The following is a 19,712-nucleotide window of genomic DNA, read 5'->3' as shown; positions in this document are numbered from 1 at the left end:
AGTCCTTGGATTAGAACCAGTTACCACAGAAGAGTATGACTTTCAGAGCTAATGCTACCAAGTAGTAAATCAACCTATAAAAATGATCTTATCTGACTAGTATAATAACATGATCTGCAAGTTATAAAGCAGACACTGGCCTTGTTTCTACAAAATGATTTACAGAAACCAAATAAAATGATTTGACTCTTGCACTCTAGGTCTAAGAACAATTATCCCTAGAAATAAATAAAATGATATAAAACTCTCTTCCATGAAATAATAAGGGTTCTATCATTCCTTTTTTTTTTTTTTAAATTTTGTATTTAAACTTCAAGCAGATAGCATTTAGAAGATAAACACTAACACAGCAGAAACCTTTGCAGAAAACTACACAGAAGAACATCTCTGGAAATGGGGTAAAACATTTCCCAAAGCCTATACAATACAGCATTAAGCTAACCCCTTATTATTCCTTTCCAACTACTTCTAGTATGACGTCCGCAAAGCATATGTCATTTTTTCAATAACTGCAATGTTGTGAATTTGTTTAAACCAGTGTGTAAGGAGTGGTTGAGACTTCCAATGTGAAGCGATAGTAAATCTGGCAGCATGAATGAGATGGTTGCCAAATTTGTGCCAGGCACTCGTTAGGGAAAAATCAGTCCAAAAACCAAGTAAGCACAGTTCAGGACGTAGGCCCATAGAGCAACACAGTATTTCCTCCAAGACTGCCCCAACCCATTTCCAAAAAGATAACACCAGTGGACATGCCCAATACATGTGTAGATAAGACCCCCTCCTCCCCACAATCTCTCCAACACAGCCTAGAGGCCCCAACAGAAAAGCACACGTAGTACAAGGGATATCTATAGGTTCTTCTCACCAATTTATACATCAGCTCCGATCTAAGAATGCAGATCAAGGTTTTGTGTATTTTGCTCCAGATACCTATCCAATCCCTTTCTGACAGTTGTAGCCCCCAGCTCCCCAGTTCACTGAGCTATTAGAGCTGAGTTGGTCTCCAATCTTTCAAGGGTTAATATAATTGCTTGACATAAATGAGAAATAACTCTTTTGTTGGGACCAGACACCATGAGCACCTGTTCCATCTGGGAGGGAATCTGTCTGACCCAAGTCACACCTTCAGATTTAGATAACTGAGCCATTATTCTATCATAGTACTCTCTAGAACCCTTATCCAAATTAAACTCATCCCTTAGGTCCTCAAAGGAAATCCAACCATTTTCGGCCCATAGTTGCTCCAAATATTTTAAACCCTCACTCCTCCAACTAATCAAATCCGGGTGAAAGATAACTATAGATAAGGACGAGTTGTCCTTTAACACCACCAATGGGGCATGATCCCTTGTGTTTAGCCTTAGGGCTTTGCACATCCCTCTCCATACCCTCATAGTATGTGTGATAATGGGACATTCTTGGGTAACCTTGCAAGCCTTTGGAGACATTGGGGATAGGAAAGGCAAAATAGCCAAGTCTAGTGTCCTGGCTCTACCCAACTCAAGGGATGCCCAGGGCTGAGTATAATCTCTGCTAAGCCAAACCTTCAGGCACACCAGCCAGGAAGCCCAGTAATACCTTAATAAATTGGGCAAGGATATCCCATCCCCTTTTTTGGTGCACCATAAAATGCTTAATTTCACCCATTAATTTATTGAAGAACTTTTTAGGTAAGTCACTAGGTAGGTGTTGAAACAAATATATCAACCTAGGCAGTATATTCATCTTCAATATCCCTATACACCCTGCCCAGGTAACCAGGAGACCAGTCCATTTGTTCAGATTCTCAATTATTTTAATGTATACTGGTGCAAAATTAGTCTTGTAAATATCCTCCCATTTTTAGGAACATAAATACCCAGGTACCTAAATCCCTCCCGAACTGCCCGAAAACACCTGATGCAATTCAGCAGTGACTGCACGGGATCCCTCCCAAAGGAAACAATTCAGATTTCTGGACATTGACTCTGTAACCAGACATAGTTCCATAATCCTCTAACACCTGCATAGTCTTGGGCACAGCCACAGAGACATCAATATCTGTTAGGTAGAGTAGGACATCGTCCATGTACAGGGATATTTTATGATTTCAGCCAAACAATTGAAACTCTTTAATCTTCTCATCAGCTGAAATAAGAACATAAGAACATAAGAAAATGCCATACTGGGTCAGACCAAGGGTCCATCAAGCCCAGCATCCTGTTTCCAACAGTGGCCAATCCAGGCCATAAGAACCTGGCAAGTACCCAAAAACTAAGTCTATTCCATGTTACCATTGCTAATGGCAGTGGCTATTCTCTAAGTGAACTTAATAGCAGATAATGGACTTCTCCTCCAAGAACTTATCCAATCCTTTTTTAAACACAGCTATACTAACTTCACTAACCACATCCTCTGGCAACAAATTCCAGAGTTTAATTGTGCGTTGAGTAAAAAAGAACTTTCTCCGATTAGTTTTAAATGTGCCCCATGCTAACTTCATGGAGTGCCCCCTAGTCTTTCTACTATCCGAAAGAGTAAATAACAGATTCACATCTAACCGTTCTAGACCTCTCATGATTTTAAACACCTTTATCATATCCCCCCTCAGTCGTCTCTTCTCCAAGCTGAAAAGTCCTAACCTCTTTAGTCTTTCCTCATAGGGGAGTTGTTCCATTCCCCTTATCATTTTGGTAGCCCTTCTCTGTACCTTCTCCATTGCAATTATATCTTTTTTGAGCTAATACCTCAATTTTGAGCTAATACCTCAATTGCCAGATCAAAAAGGAGAGATGATAGGGGACATCCCTGCCTTGTGCCAAAATTGATCTTAATGGGATCTGAAACGCGACCATTAATCAGGACCCGAGCCATGGGATGCACATATAGAGCCCTTATCCACTCTACAAATAGTCAGTCCAGACTGTAACAGTGCAGTGTCTTGAACAGGAAAGACCACTGGAGCCTATCGAAGGCATTTTCAGCATCTAAAAATAGCAATACACCCTGTATCCCCTGGCATTGAGCCACTGAGAGATAATGAGAAAGACTCTCCTAGTATTTGCCTTGGACATGAGACCTTCAATAAACCACATCTGATCAAGGTGTATCAATTGAGGAAGGATATCCTCCAGTCTTAACTGAAGCACCTTAGCCATGACCTTAATGTCAGCATTCAAAAGGGAGATGGGTCAATAGGAGCCTGGGTCAAGTTCCTCCCATCCTTTTTTGTGAATCAATACTATAGTGGCTTCTGTAAGAGTATGTAAATATTGTGGGCAGTCGCTAATGTGCTCGAATGCCTCGGCCATCAAGACACCCATGTCAGGAAAAATTGTTTTATAGAAATTGAGAGGGAAACCATCAGGCCCCAGACATTTGCCCATTGGAAGCAATTTCACCACCCTCTTGAGCTCCTCCAGTGGGAGCCCTGAGCCATTCATTTTGCTCAGGAGAGACCTTTGGTAAGCACAGTCTACCCAGGTATGCCTGAAGAGTTACCTGGGAGCCAGATTCCACCCCCTCATACAGCCTTTCAGAGTAAGATGTCATTTATAGTTTTAAGACTACCCAACACCTGACCATCTACAGTCCATATAGCCAAAATTAGCGTACTGTGCGACTTTCTTTTGAGCAATCCAGTGAACAACTTGCCCGTTTTGTTGCCATGTTCGTAAAATTTTTATCTCATGAAGCACATCAATTTCTCAGTAAGATCAGTCTGCAAGAGTTCTAATTCACGTTCCATGCCACCAGTTGTTTCCACACCTTTGTGGAACCTCTCTGCTTGTGCGGTATCTCCAACCCTTTTTCTTTGGCTTCCCATACCTTCTTTTGATAACTTGTGTAACCTATAATTCTACCCCTTAGAACTGCCTTCCGTGCTTCCCAAAGTAAAACTGGACTGTATTCCACATTAGAATGAATATCCTGAAACTTTTGATCTCCTTAGAAATCATATCTAAGAAATCTCTCCTTCCTAACACAAACTGATTAAACTGCCAGGAGCGTGTCCTAGGGATGATGGTCCAATAGATGACACGGTAGAATATCCCCACCTGTAAGATTATACAAAAGAGTTTTAGAGCATGGCATGCACCGATGAATAGTGAGTGTAATTGCGCCCACTCGGGAAAGTCAGATCCAAGCCCTGCAATAGAAGATGTAGCCCTTTATTCTGCTCCACCCCACCCTGCCGTGATCTATCCACTGCTGGATTCAAGCAGGCATTCCAAACCCCTGCGGCAACAACTGGGTGTGATGAGAACTCCCCAGTTGTCACCCGTAACTGTGAGAAATACAGATTCTGCTTTTTATTGGATCCATAAACATTTATCACCACTATGGGCTGTTCATAAAGTACCCCCTCAATTAAAATAAACCTGCCCTCAGAATCACTTTGTGTCCTAGTAACTTTCAGGGGTAGATCCTTGTGGACCAAAATACAACCCCCACCCTACTTTTAAGAGATGTAGAAAAACATAATAGACTTGATCCACACACTCTCTCCTCAGTTTTTCGTGTTCCTTGTCAGTCAGATGGTCTCCTTTAGCAGTGTTACCTGTACAGCCCATTTCTTGAGAAATTGAAAAATATGTTTTCCTGTAATTGGAGAAATGATACTTCTGACATTCCATGACACAAAATTGACAATAAAATCAGTCATTCTAAAAAAAAAAAATGTCTCCGCCATCCCAAACGAATATTCTTCACATCTACATCACTGCTGCACCAGTACTTGAAGCAAAAAACAATGCTGTTGCTGCTATATTAAATTTTAAACCACCACCCCAACATACCATAAACAAACCCCAACCTTGACCTCCTAACAAATCGCACACTCTTCCCAAGAAACATACAGGAAGAGGAATACCCCTCCCTCTTAAAACCTTAAGACTACAAACTTTTTCCCTCCATACCCCCGACCAGCCCCCAGTGCCCATGAAGTGACCTACCCCTTCAGTCACCTCTAACCAAATATATCCCACCCCCTCACTGCTGCCCTTCCATATCATCCCCCACTCCCCCCACACATGTCCAACTACAAGCCACTAACTCCCAGAATCTTACCGCAACCCTTCAATAACACCCAACCTACCCCTCAAATGCCCCCACCCAAGACCCTCTCCCAAACCCAGAAATCCCCCCCAGACAACTGTGCCCATTTCCTCACCCAATATAATTTGCAAAAAGAGAGGGGCAATGACCCATGCAACATTTGTAGGGACCATACAATCCATCAACCAGGCATTCCTTTACCAGCAAGAGTATCCAGCTTAGCAATGGAGAGACCCCCCAACAAATTCGCTGCCCAAGTGAATGACATAGCAACTGTCCAGACAGCAGCCGGCTCACCGACTATGTAGTACCATGGTTGTATCTTATGTCCTGTCTTGCAATAGGGTAATGTGCAGGAAATTCTGAGAGCACAGTCCATACTGGGTAATAGTCGCATCGTTGCCCTTGAGTCAGGAGATCTCTCAATGTGCCAAGCCAATCCACCCCCCCCCCCCCAAACACCAACCCCCCATACAGTTGTGGGGCATGTATATTAGAGTAAAATCTCCACCATCTTCCGCCAGCTTCACCCCCTCACTGCCTCCTTCCCTGTAACCTTCCCTCCCCCAACTTGCCCTGCCACAGAGGTCCATCCCCCCACATTCATAAACTCTGAGCCATACCAAGTAAAACAGGAAACATAAAAGAGAATTAAGAATAAAACAAAAAGAAAAATGAGAATAAAGAAAAAAATTAGTTCTGCGGAATCACAGGCAGCTCCACACACCACCACCAATATTGCTGTAGATCTTCGTTGCGCCTCGCTCTGGTCATTCTGCGCACTCATGCCACACTGGTCCCGTGACTAGGTCTTGATGATCCTGCTGAATCTTTTTATTGTCATCTTGGGAGCACCTCCCCCACTTGGTCCAAGTAGCTTTACACCTATGTTGGTGAATCAAAAATCTTTGATTTGCTGTTGATGACTACTTTTAGATAGGCTGCTTAAAGCATGGCATAGGGGAGACCTTTCTGTTGCAGTACTTTTTTGATCGTAGCATATCCAGCTCTCTTTCTTTGGACATTTGCCAAAAAGTCCTGAAAAATCATCAGATTCTGATTCTGAAACCAGATCTCAGCTTTTTCCCTAGGCGCATTCAGGATCTCATTTTATCAGGGTAAGTAGGCACTTGCATAATCACAGTTTGTGGCCTTCCATCTGCGCCTGGCCTTGGAGCAAGTGCCTGACACGCTCTCTCTATCTTGATCTTGTCTCCTTACACTGCAAGGCCAAAAACCTCTGGAAGCCATTGCTCGAAAAAATATACTGGTTCAGGCCCTTCCACACCCTCAGGAAGGCCCATTAGCCGAATGTTACGACTGCGGCCCCTGTTCTCAAGGTCGACAACTTTGTCGGTCAGGTCTTTAAGTTGTTTCTCCATGCCGTCTGTTTTGTGGCTGTTCTCTGTCATGGCCATTTCAACATCCTCCGTGCAAGTCTTCACGGCTTTGATGTGTTCAGTGTTTTCCTGCACCAATACCACCAATTCAGCCACTTTTGTGATGACCACTACCAATTCTTTGTTGATCATCATGGTCAGTTTAGAAGAGAAAGATTCAAACAGGCAGTAAGCTGTTGCTATTGACCCACAGGTGTCCCCAGAGCGGGCCATTGTTCATCTGAATCCTGCTCTTCGTCCTGGTCCTTACCAGCAGAGGTAGTTTTAGAGCTTTTTTTAAGTATCATAGCCACCCAAATGGCCCACATAACTGGCAAGGACTTTGAAGGAACATCACAGTATGTCAGCAGATTTTATACCAAAAGCGCAGGAGCCACAGCACCACACATCTGCATTCTTCTGCACATCTTATGGACCCCCCCCCCCCCCCATCATTCCTTATTTTATTCTCATATTCCTTATTTTCTAAATCAATTTAGCTCATAAAGTTGCTTGTTTCTTGGCCCCTGTTGCCATTTGACAGGGCTCCCATTACTTCCCTTTCTTGTTCTGGTGATGTAGCAGCAGGGCGGCCCACTTTTAATGAAGACTTGGGAATTGGACATGGCACCCCTATTTAAAAATATGTATCTGCTTTAGCTTTGCCAATTCGTTTTGGTAAGTGCAGAATATGCAGGCCCCAGAAGTTAAAACTAATTTTTGGCATAAGAGGTAGCGGCATCCTACAGAGGAAAGGAAGGTTTGCACAAAGGAAATGAAAGTGCATTAGGCCAAACTGTGTTAGCAAGAGGGGATATAAAGCCTGGGAACTTGGGCTGTGCTAATCCTCCGGTTGATGTCATTCGCAGCACCATGTTTATTATCACACTGCTTGCAAACTGCCAGGGAAATAAGCCAGCTGCATTGTCTGCAGACTCTCTACAAAGTGACACACTGAATTTCAGTAAGAGGAAGACAAGAAACACAGGGGAGGGTGATAGATGAAGGAGAGCAGATTCTAGCATACACTGGCTGAGATCATAGATTTCTCAGTGGTATTGCATCTTGGATTTTCTTGCTTATAGCAAATTTCTAGCCAACATGTTTTCAGTTCTTCAGTGCATAGCGTGTGTCTGTAAGACGAAGGATGGAAATTCAGTTTTATTTGTTCTGTTGATCATAGGGGTAGGGGTGTTGTCTGCCCGCATCCCCCCCCCCCCCACACACATATACCTGTGGGGGAGGGGGAAGAATGTATCTCTTTCTAGGCCCACGGGGGGGGGGGGGGGGCACTCTGAGGAAGGAAATGCCATTTTTTGGGGTAATGCTGAAATGCTGCTTTACATACACTTAGATATAAGTAATAAATAGCAACAGCAAGCTATAGGTACAAAAGGACAAATTCAGATGAACCTATATATCCCTTCTTCCTATCCTTGGGTAGGTGCTCTGTCCTGAATTATTTAAATGGACAATTCAACATCTTAGGTTAGAAATATGCCCAATTATTTTTCTCCATCCTGCAAAACTCAACCTCCAATCTGTGTTTCAGGGGAGCTTTTAGTCCTGCCTCTCAATTCTAGCAAACTGCTCCAAGATTCTCTGGAGTGGAGGGTTAGCCTAGTGGGTAGAGCAGCAGGCTATACATCATGGAAATGAGAATTCATATTCCACTGCTGCTCCTTGTGACCTGCGGTAAGACACTTTATCCTTAACTACACACTTGGACTATGAGCCCTCTAGGGACAGAGAAATACCCCCAATACCTGACTATAATTTGGTTTGAAAAGCAGAATATAAATAAATAAATTCAGAAGAGCATTTCAGGGCTGTATGCATTTGCATTATCCACATGTGCTTTGGTGATTCATTCTTACCATATGAATTCAGTATTCATCCTTCATACATAGTGAATCAATTATAAGGCATGTTATCTCCCAATTGGTTAAAATAATTAATATTTTATTTAATTTGTGGATTCCATTTTCAGCTGCTGTGTGGCTATCGTTAGGATAAGTCTATGGCCCAACTGGAGTTAGCCAGATAAGTTATCTGGCTACCACTGAATATCCAGCTAATGTCAGTCCTCCCCAGAATACTTCCTACCCGCCCCTGGAATGCCCCCCATATATCCAGCTAAATTCTAGTTATCCGGCTAGAATTTGGCCAATATGTGGCTGAATATGCCGGTTTTGTCATTTAGACGGATAACTTTTAAGTTATCCGTCTAAATGGCTTCTGAACATCGACCTCTGTATTTTTATTCTGCCTTTCATAGCTGGTCTGCCACTTTAAAGCAGAGTACATAATCAAAACAGCTGAGACATGGAGGGTAGAAAAAAATCTCCCATCTCAGAGAAAAAGAAGAAAAAGTTCTCTGATCAAGGTCCTTAAATGAAGGAAATCCCTCATCTGAACCAGGACTCATTCCCTGAGCCCTCAGAGACTTTACCTCTCAAACAAAAATAAACCAGGTATGGCCATACCATATTGCCCCCAGTAAGGGTAACACAAACTTCCACAAAGTAAAAGGATGGTCATGGGCCACGTAGCCTAGGATCCTACCATTCACCTTCTCTCACTTGGAGAAGTAAACACCCACTCTACCATTCTGTTGCTCCCAAGGCAAAAAAAAAATGGACCAGACAGTTATGGTAGAGAGCCTTCAGGTCCCTGCATTTATAGAGTAGTTTAATTAATTCAGCAATTAGTTATATCAAGTGAGAGCTTGGAGTGTTGCCTGTTTGTATGTACTGTAGCAGAGCGGCCTCGGAGGGAATGGGGAAAGCCATCGGGGCTCCACTAGGGCTCGGCGCGTGCAAGGTGCACTAGTGTGCACTAGTGTGCACCCCCTTGCGCGCGCCGACCCCTGATTTTATAACATGCGCACGGCTGCACGCACATGTTATAAAATCGGGCATACATTTGTGCGCGCTGGGTTGCGCGCAAAAATGTACACCTGTGCATACGTCTTAAAATCTGGCCCTAACTATGTAAGTGGACTTTTCAAAATTGCTACCATATATACCATTGAATTGTCTGTCAATAGGTTTTTCCCGCATTAAATACACTTAATGCAGGTAAAAGGCTTTTGAAAACTGCTACGGTAGTATGGAATATTTATGTGTAACTCATTTGAAAACGTATCTGTTAGGTTTTTGTGAGTTGACAGGAAGACGAGAGTGAGGTGCTGTCCTGCAGGGTGTTAGTTTGCTGGGTAACTAGCCATTTTTTTAGCTGGCGTCAGAAACCCAGGTAGTCATTGATTCCTTGCAGGTGATGTGGAGGAAAGGGGGGGCAGAATGCGTTCCATAGTACTGGTGCTGCTCATGTGAAGGTTCTGGTCCTGGTTTTTTTATTTTTTAGTCTGCGAGTTTTGAGGGGTGGAGTAGCTAGTTGTTGTTTTTGACTTGAGCAGAGAATCCTTTGTGGGTCATATTCTTATCTTTTCCATTCTCAGTGAGATATGGATGGGTCAGTGTTATTAAGTACCCTGATGCAAGAATTTGAATCATAAATTTGATCCGTAGGGACATAGGCAGCCATTGCAGAGAGATTAAGATATTGGGGCGGGGGGGGGGGGGGGGGGGGGGTGGGGTAGGGAGAGGCATGTTCCCATTTCTTGCTACCCGTGATAGTTCTGGCATTTTGGATTATCTGCAGTTTGTTTGTTGTTGTTTTTAGGTAGTCCTGCGTACATGGAGTTGCAATAGTCTTGGTGAGTGACCACCAACGCTTGCATGATTGTTTTGAAGTCACCTGCTTGTAGAAAGGGGCAGAGTCACCAGAATGCCTTTTCAGTCTTTCTTGCTATTTGGCTTTCCGTTGTGACAATGACTCCTAGGCTCTTTAATTAGTGTTGTGGATGTAAGGCGATAATTGTCTAGAAATGCAAAACAACAAGAGTCCAAAAGGAGAAGGATACTCAATCAATACAAAATGCAAGTTTGTCCCAGAATTAATCTTCAATAGAAAATTACCTCATACCTGACTTCATTCAGCAGGCACTAAGTTTGTAGTCCAACTGGTGCTGTTGTTTTCATTATAATCATGTCACTGGTTTTATTTTCATTGTGCCCCAAAAATTTGTGTCCAAAAAGTGAAAAACAAAGTGAAAAAACCTCTTCCAGTCCAGAATTTATCTTAGCAACTCTTATCAATGATCCAAAATGTTTCACACTGTCCAATCACTGACCTCCCCAACACTGGCCGTATTGCGAAAAACATATCTTCTGCACTCCGTCATCTCTTGAAGATTAATTCAGGGACTGACTTGCATTTTGAATTGTCTAGAAGAGAAGTAGGGTAGGGGTGTAACTTGATTAGGGCTTGGTGAGTTGCTGATCTGCAGGATTTCTGTTTTGTCCCTATTTATAAGAAGTCAGCTGTTGGTCATCCAGATTATTTCCTTAAGGCATTTTTGCAGGACTGGTGTTTTTTCCCAGGTGTCTAATGCTGGCATGAGGATTTGAATGTTGCCTGCATAGATATACATTTTGAAGCCGTTTCATCTTATGATAGCTGCGAGCAGCCTGGATAGACTCTTTCAGGGGTAGCTTGAGTTACTGGCTTTGGGTATGAGATTACGCATGGGGCAGTAATGCAGGGTTGTAAAAACAGGAGACCGGCATGTTTGCCATGCGACTGCATGTCGGCTATTGTAGATGCATGAATGCCCTCAGCTTGCCTACTGTGGGAGTGTCCACATGAACAGTGCCTGTAAAGGCCAAGCTTCTCACCCCCAGCCCTCAAGCAGAAGCCAAAATATTTTGGAGATGAGCTATTTCAGCTATGTTCTTTAAAATGAAGGAGGAGATTGTGCTCTTCTGGGATTATTTTCTGTTTATAATGAATCTTGGACGCTGATGTGTTGTGGCTTAGCAATGAAGCCAAAATTCTGCACAGATGCATGTATTGTTTTTATGAGCCGGTTACAATGAAAAACAATTCACTAGTAATTTTTACAATCTTTTATACATATTAAAAAAAAAAAAATTTGCGGCTAAAATGCCTGGCAGCAACCACAATCACCTGTTGCGATTGTGGGCGCCCGATTGTGTAAAGGTTTGAGAGTTATGGACGCCCAATTCTCCCTCAGCACACCCTTTTTAACGCAGCCTCTCATTAAAACTGCATTGGATGCCCAGGGTAGTTGCTAGATGCGCCTTAGGACAATGGGAACTTAATACGAGGACCCGATTTGAGCATGCGTTTCACTGCATTGGCCCCTGAAACTTTAATTCATCCATATCTGAGATGCTGAAAAGGGAAGCATTATTGGAGCTATTTGAATTCTAGAGGTTTTTTTGCAGCAAATATGTTTGGCTTGATTTTCATGATATACAAAAATATTCAGGCCATATAGAGAGATTGACCTGCATAGATTGTCTTTGTATATTTATAATTTGGTCAGAATAAAGCCGACGTTTACTGATGGGGGTAATGCATGCTGCTCATGTGCCTTCCAGTTGAATATATTTACTCCTGCCTAAAAGCATTATGGGACTATTGGGGCCACATGGCTCAGAGTGGCCAAGAAAGCAGGCAGGCTGTGAGGGGAGAGGAAGCAGCGGCACCTTTGGTGGGTGTGGAGGGAAGACGGGTAGGACTGGGGATGATGGGAGAGACAGGATGGGTTGGAAAAGAGAAACAGAGAGGCAGTTTTAGGGTGGAAGGGAGAGAGAGGCTGGGTGAAAAGCAGAGGCAAAAGAGAAAGATATTGAAAAGAATGAAAAGCAAAGAAAACCGAAAAGACAACAAGAAAGAATTGGAAAATGGGAAAATAAATAAATAAACCAGCAAAGCAGAATAAAAGAAATCATTATCCAGACACACATCTCAAAGGTTAGAAAACTGTATTTTAGAAGAAAATATTTAAAAAATGGAAAGACTTTTTCTACATATCAAATGGTAGAAAAGAAGATACAAATACAGGTAAAAGTGCCAGATGCTGTATTGGAGAATTTTCTAACGTGTGTCATGGACTCTACTCAGGGCTGCTGCAGAACACCAGAAACCTTTGTCAGGGTTACCACAATGACACTTGGCCAAGGTTACTCACAGTGGATTATTTTTCATTCTTTGCTCAGGTCTCTCAGCTGCCAAGTTACTGGTGGAGTCAGGACTGAGTGTTGTGGTCTTGGAGGCTCGGGACAGGGTCGGAGGAAGGACCTTCACCATCAGGGTAAGTTTGCTTGTGTATGGATTCCTTAACACAGGAGGCCAATGCCACGGAGAGTTTGGAGGCCACTCCAACATTTACTGTGAGCTTAATTAACTCTATAAAACAAGCAAGAAGCCCTAAGGCTCACTTGTGGAATTAAGACAATGAAAACGGGGACGTCTACATTTCAGATTTCAAGGTGCCGTATTGTCCAGTCACACGAATATATTCTTGTAACTCAGTAACACATGTTAAACCCATGCAGGATCCATGCTAGATAAAGTGATTTAATCATACAAAATGGGGGAGTTACTCCTGGCTTTTGCAATCCTGTTTGAAATATTGTCACGCTGAGAAACTCCTAAGGTACTGTGAAAATGGAGCAGAAAGCAGTGAGGTGTTAAGTAACCCAGGATGGAGACTTCAGGCCAATTTTGGGAGGGGGAGTTTGGCACACACTCTGATGCACTATTGTAATACTGATGACAAACAGAAGAAACAGAGAAAAAAAATCATCTTCATGCCTTACAGAATGTTCAAAATGCTGCTGTCCAATTGATCACTGGGTGCCCATTTAAAGATCACAGAACTCCACAATTTGCAGAATTACATGGGCTAGCAGTGTCTCAGTGAGTGCATTGTAAGCCGATTATAAAGTGTATATGGGGGAAGGTCGTGCATACTTAAAAGATTTAGCAAAGCCATATTGTCCTATGCAAAGCTTATGCCATGAGGAGCAGGGGTTGTTGGCTGTTCCCTGCTTGAAGGATGCTTATTTGCAGGCATTATTCTTTGGACCGCTGTTCTACTCCGAATTCGACAGATCCCTGATTATGGCACATTTAGAAAACAACTCAAGGCATTTTATTTTTTGCTAGCATCTGATTGGCTGAAATGCACTAGCTTTATTAGGTATGCTAAGATTTTAGTTGGTTGCATTTGTCTTATGTGTTATTCTTGAATGTAAAATACTGCGATCTGCCCTGAGCTACATGTTTCGGTAGGGCACAAAATAAATGATTTTACATAAATAAATCAATATAATGACAACAGAAAGACCATTGTGGCCTATTCAGTCTGCCCATCCACACCAACTATTCAGCTTTACAATCCCTCCCACTTCTTCAGTTCATCTACTGAGTTTGCATTTGATAGCAGGGAGCTAGCCTTTCCAGTAATCTGTGTGGAGGTGAGAATCTGAAAATAGTGCACCCCTTCCTCTACTACCTATCTCTTTTTCCTAGCTCAAACGATTTAGGAACTAGGGCCAAGTAGAGGTCATCCCAAAGGGTCTGTTGCGTTACTGCTCGCAGGGAGGTAGGGTGTCCCGAAAGCGGCCTCACTCATCCCGACATCACTTCTGCTTTCCTGTGCGGCCCTGAAACGCCGCCATCCCCTGACCCCACCTGAGCCTGCCTGCCGCCAGCCTTCCATGCTGCTGGACACCATCTCCGTGGTCTTTGTGGCTCTGAAATGCCACCACTCCAGTAATGCCGGCCAATGTTTGCTTCATTGTCTCCCTAGGTGCATGCACCTGCATGAAGTTTAAAGGGACCAAGGCGGGAAAAGCCCTGTGGCCCCTTCTGATGACATCACTGCCTCGGGCCTTTTAAAGGCCACTTCTCTGGTTCCTCATTGCCTTCGGTTCCTCATTGCCTTCGCAAGATCTTCAGGTCCTATGGTCTTCCATCATGTTCCTGGCCTTCAAGGTCCTCCATGTTCCTGTTTCCTGTGGTCAGAGTCTGATCCAAGTATTTAGTGTTTTCAGAGTCCTGTCCAGAGTCTTCACCACTGGTTCAAGTCTTCGGAGCCTCTTCCCGAGTTTCCGAGTTCCTGAGTTTCTGAATTTCTAGTCCAAGTTTCAGAGTTTCCAAGTTCCTTAGTTCCTGAGTCCTGCCCTGGTCTTTGGAGTTCTTGTTCCAGCCTTCAGCCTGTTCCAAGTCCTGAGCCTCCCTTTTGATCTTCATCTAGTTGCAAGTCTTCAGAGCCTTTGTCTTGTCATGAGTGTCTAGAGTCCTCAGCCTTTGTCTGTCCTATGCTCAAGCTGTTCCTAAACAGTGAGTCTAAAAGGGCTTACAGAGTAGCTGGAGACCTTAGAGACCAGCATGGGTTGCTGGTTCTCATCTGAGATCTCCTAGTTCCTGGTTCATCTGTTCCTGTTCCAAGTCTTGAGTGTTCCTGTTCTACGTCTTCAGCTTTCAATCTGTCTCAAATCTCCAGTCTTCAGCTTCAGCCTAGCCTGTGCCTGGATGCGCTCACCTGCCAGCAGCGTGGACCATGGCCAGCCCCAGGGTTGTGTCGGTCGTGTCGCAGCACAGGGGCTCACATGTCCGTTTCACAACAGGGTCCCCACACATGCCTATATGCAGGCTATCAGCCAGGCTGATTTGCATATTTTGCTCATCTTGAAAACCATTATTCGCCCAGGCTTAGCTTGACCTGAAGAGTTCCATTTGTGAAGCAGAAGCAGCAGAGCATCGACCATCCTGCCTCTTGTGGAAAGAGGGAGTCATGCTACCATCCCTGAATGCTCTGCTACCCAGGGTGCAAAATGGCTGCTCCCTGCAGGGGCTGATAACCTGGCAACCCTAGGTAAACTTCTCCTACACATCTATAAGTGCCCTCACTCTGCTGCCCCTCACTGCCTCTCCTCTCATATCTCCCTCACACCACTCTTCATGGCTTCCATTCATCTCTGTTGCATGTGCGCTCCTCTTCCATCACCAGCTCCCAACTTCAGGCTTTCCATCTTGCGTGTGCCTTATGCCTTGATGCTGTATATCCTTCCTGAGCTGCTGCGGTCATGGCCCCTCTCTGCCCATTTTCAAATCTTGCATAAAAACCCAACTTTTTGAGGTTGCTTTTAAATCTTCACGGTCGTAGAGTTCCTTGATTTTAACCGTGTTCATTGGAATAATAAATTTCTGAATCCTCTTGTTTATCTATGTCGTGACTAGATTGTAAGCTCCACTGCAAAGAGATTCACACTTCTGTGTAGTTGTACGGCACTATTGAAATGAGTAGTATCAGTAAAATCTACCGTCCAGCCTTGGGATCACGTACCCTTGCCAGATCTTGAATTTTGAACATGATGGCTCAGTTTGTTAAGAGGAGATGACGGATGGAATGGCTTAAATCAACCTGCGGTGGAACCTTTCATGCATTATTTTGCTGCTCTGTTACTGTGCTAGTGGCAATAGCCTGACTGAACCTGGAAGACTCACAGAAAGTTGAAGGGAAAGGGAAATATAAAAAGTGCACGAAACATACGTTCTCCTGTAGTGGGCTTTTGTAAGCTTGGTATTTAGAAGTTCGTAACACTACTTAACAGACCAACAGGGAGTCTCGGAGAGAGTGTGCATAGGAGAGTTAATCCGGTAAAACAAATAGTTGATTTACAGTAGCTCCCCGGCTCACTCCCCTGCCTGCTCCGTGAACCTGGAGACTGGCTTCAGAACTTTAAAACAACAAGCTCAGGGATTTGGAGAGCGAAGAGGCCTGTAAAAAAGCTGTTTTATCTGGCAAATCCCGCATGTCCGTATCCAGAAATGCTTTCCTTTCACTGTGACAAATGCAGAGAACCACTTTGGTGCTTCTCAGGGAGGGAGTGGAAGAGAACAGAAGGAGGCCCAGTGAAGGTGGCCGGCAGCCTGGATAGCAGGCCAGGCAAACCTTTTCAGAGGGAGAACACATTTCCTGCTGCACTAATACATAGAAACATAGAAACATAGAAATGACGGCAGAAGAAGACCAAATGGCCCATCTAGTCTGCCCAGCAAGCTTCACACATATTTTCTCTCATACTTATCTGTTTCTCTTAGCTCTTGGTTCTATTTCCCTTCCATCCCCACCTTTAATGTAGATGAGGCACACATGGAAATGCAGCGCTACAGAAAATACTTCTTCCAATGGTGCCCTCAGACAGAGACCTCGTCCTGTGCATGGGGGGAAACCTGCCTTTATTAAGAGGCAGCTGCATTAGGGGTGCACTGACATTTTTAAACGAAGGGGGAAATCACGACAGCGTTTGTTGTACTTTCTTGTTTCCCATCTGAAAGAACACAACAAAATTTTGTTTTCTTTCTGCATTGGAGCACATGCCAAATGATTTTCATGAACACTAAAATGCAGAAATGAAACCAAGCGAAAAAAAAAGTAAATGAAAACCAAAACAAATGTGCATGTGATAATGAAGTCCGGTTGTATTGAGGTGGATACCTCCCCTACAGGCCGATACAGTACAGTGCACTTCGACGGAGCACACTGTTAGCCTGCTATTGGACGCGCATTTTCCCTTACCCCTTATTCAGTAAGGGGAGGAAAACGCGCGTCCAACCCGCGGCACCTAATAGCGCCCTCAACATGCAAATACATGTTGAGGGCCCTATTAGGTATGCGCGCGGGATACAGAAAGTAAAATGTGCAGCCAAGCCGCACATTTTACTTTCAGAAATTAGCGCCGACCTTTCCAGCACCGGGAAAGTGCACAGAAAAGCAGTAAAAACTGCTTTCCTGTGCACCCTCCAACTTAATATCATAGTGATATTAAGTTGGAGGTCCCAAAGAGTAAAAAAAGTAAAAAAAAAAAATAATAATTTGAATTCGACCCGCGGCTGTCGGGCCGAAAACCGGACACTCAATTTTGCCGGCGTCCGGTTTCTGAGCCCGTGGCTGTCAGCGGGCTTGAGAACTGACGCCAGCAAAATTGAGCGTTGGCTGTCAAACCCGCTGACAGTCGCCGCTCCTGTCAAAAAGGAGGCGCTAGGGACGCGCTAGTGTCCCTAGCGCCTCCTTTTGCCCGGATCTACCGCCGGACCTAATTTAAATACTGCATCGCGCACACCGGCAAGTGGCCGGTGCGCGTGCCGGGAGAGCGGGCGTTCGCCCTCTCTCCCTCAGACTTTACTGTATCGGCTCGATAGTCGACTGCAAACCCTGAGACTGTGCTTAGTTGTCGCACCCTACCACTCCTGTTGAGTTTGGCCAAGCCACACAGTCTCCGCTGTGCTCAGACTTTAAGACTGTAACCTCCTTGGACCAAGGGATATCTTCATCACCTTTTTTAATTATAACCTGCTTTACCTACAGTGCTCAAAGTGATTCCCAGGAACAAAGATTAAAAGAAAATAACATTCAAGACTTACACATTCACACATTTAGGAACAATTAAGTCAAAGAATGACTGCTGCAAAGCATTACTACTCTTTTGCTGGCATAGGAAACCACTCGGTGCACTTGAGACCATAAGAAAGTGTTTTCAGTTACCTCTTTCTTCTTTCTGGCCCCACATTTCAAGGGCCTTCTTTAGGCTGGTGTGAACAATGTGGCCACCCTGGGCCCCGCTCCGGCCCAAAGACGGCTCTGAAAGGGACTGTGAAAGTAATGAAAAAACGTCTGCACCGCCCCCTGTCTCAAGAGTCGGCAGGAATCATAGAAGCAGGTTTCAGCTTTCCGGAATGGCAGTAAATTGGAAGGGAACGACATTTCAGGACAAGGAATTCAGTCCAGCACCAGTTACCCCATAAGTTACACTATAACATATCTCCAAGATTTCCAGTCACGGAGGCGAGCTTCTTTTCAACAGAAAGGAGGCTCTAGAACGAGGGGTCCTGACATGAGGGTGAAAGGGGGGGAGACTTAGGAGTGATATCAGATAATATTTCTTTACAGAGAGGGTGGTGGACGCATGGAACAGCCTCCCCATGGAGGTGGTGGAGACAGAAACAGTGTCTGAATTCAAGAAAACACGGGACAAGCACAGTGGATCGCTGAGGGAGCGGCAGGAATTGTAACGTTCAGTAATTGATGTGGATGGGCAGATTAGATAGGCCAAATGGTCTTTTTCTGTCATCATGTTGCTCGGTTCTCAGAGAGTGGCAGGGTTCTAATGGATTTCGAGTAGATTACTTACTGGCGTTCTCAGGAGTAGACCTCTCCGACACAGGTGAGATTTCTAATCCTTTTCTTTTACCCCTTTCTGCCCAGAACAAACAGGTTAAATACGTGGATGTTGGTGGAGCCTATGTGGGACCTACCCAAAATCGGATCCTGCGGCTGGCCAAGGAGATGGGAGTGCAGACATACAAGGTGCACATCGCGGACCGCCTCATCCACCATGTGAAGGTGAGAACCTCTTCTGCCCTCAGCTGTCAGCGTTACACAGCTGCCTGTCTTCATCAACCAAAAGCCAACAGCACTCACAGCAAACACAAGACTCCCAAAATATTTTGACATTTTGTGTTATTTATCTGCCTTTCCCCTCATGTTTTCCGTGCTTCTCTCCCCAAGGGCAGCTGTCCGGGTGACTCAGATTTCTCTGCTGGCTCTGGTCTAATGTCAGCTGGGGTCCTCCCTGGGATATGTGTGTCACCTCTGCAAGGTTACAAGTCACAGAGTTAGCACAAAACTGCTTTACTACAAACACAATTTGACATCTTTCAGCTGTTTGCGATAGAGGCATTGGTATACTTTGAAAATACAATTCATTGCAGATTGCTGATTACTTTCCCTGGAAATGAATCCATCAGTGATGAAATGTAGACTAATTGTGGGTAACCCCTGTGCAAATGTCCCATTATAGAACCCCAAAGACCAAACCTCAGTTATGGGCTTAAGTTGTTTAACTTTCCTCTCCTGATGCTAAACCTCTCTGAGAGTCCAAGATTCCCTGTCGGTGGAGAGGGGATGGGGGTGCATCCCTGAGCATTGTTCAATAGTCAGTCCAACATTATAGGCTATTGTACACAGCAGCAATAATCACTCTACAAGCTGATTTCCAACTTAACTTTTACTGATTAAAGATGAAAACTGATGAAAATATGCAGTTACATGAGCTTATTCTTTACAGTCCATTTACAGCTTTAGTTCTCTTAATTATCTGTGACTTTTAGCTTCCAATGAATGTATGCTGTTACTTACGTCAACTGATTTTTTTCATTCCTGATCTTGATCAATTAATGGGGTATTTTTGGAGCTTCCTCCCAGAATTTGGTGGATAGGATAATATCTCCCAATTTAGGTGGTGTAATCCAAAGTCCCATTCCTCAGACCTTTAGTCCAGTTGTTCCTTCATCCTCCTTGCTTGTACCTGGAGGTTACCTCCATGATCCTCCCCTCAGCATCTTGATGACGTA

At 44.1% G+C, this 19,712-nt stretch overlaps 1 protein-coding gene across 1 annotated transcript in view; it reads left to right on the top strand.

The window, feature by feature from the left end:
• Positions 1 to 19,712, top strand: part of LOC115092336 (amine oxidase [flavin-containing] A-like) — a 96,804-nt gene that overhangs the window by 28,435 nt on the left and 48,657 nt on the right. The window contains 2 exon segments of the mRNA XM_029603126.1: positions 12,506 to 12,600; positions 18,565 to 18,702. Coding sequence (XP_029458986.1) covers positions 12,506 to 12,600; positions 18,565 to 18,702 — 233 coding nt within the window.

Source organism: Rhinatrema bivittatum, chromosome 5 (assembly GCF_901001135.1).
Source record: "Rhinatrema bivittatum chromosome 5, aRhiBiv1.1, whole genome shotgun sequence".
In the NCBI taxonomy this organism is placed as follows: domain Eukaryota; kingdom Metazoa; phylum Chordata; class Amphibia; order Gymnophiona; family Rhinatrematidae; genus Rhinatrema; species Rhinatrema bivittatum.
Note: the sequence above shows the minus strand (reverse complement) of the source record. Positions and strands in the feature narration are given on the sequence as shown.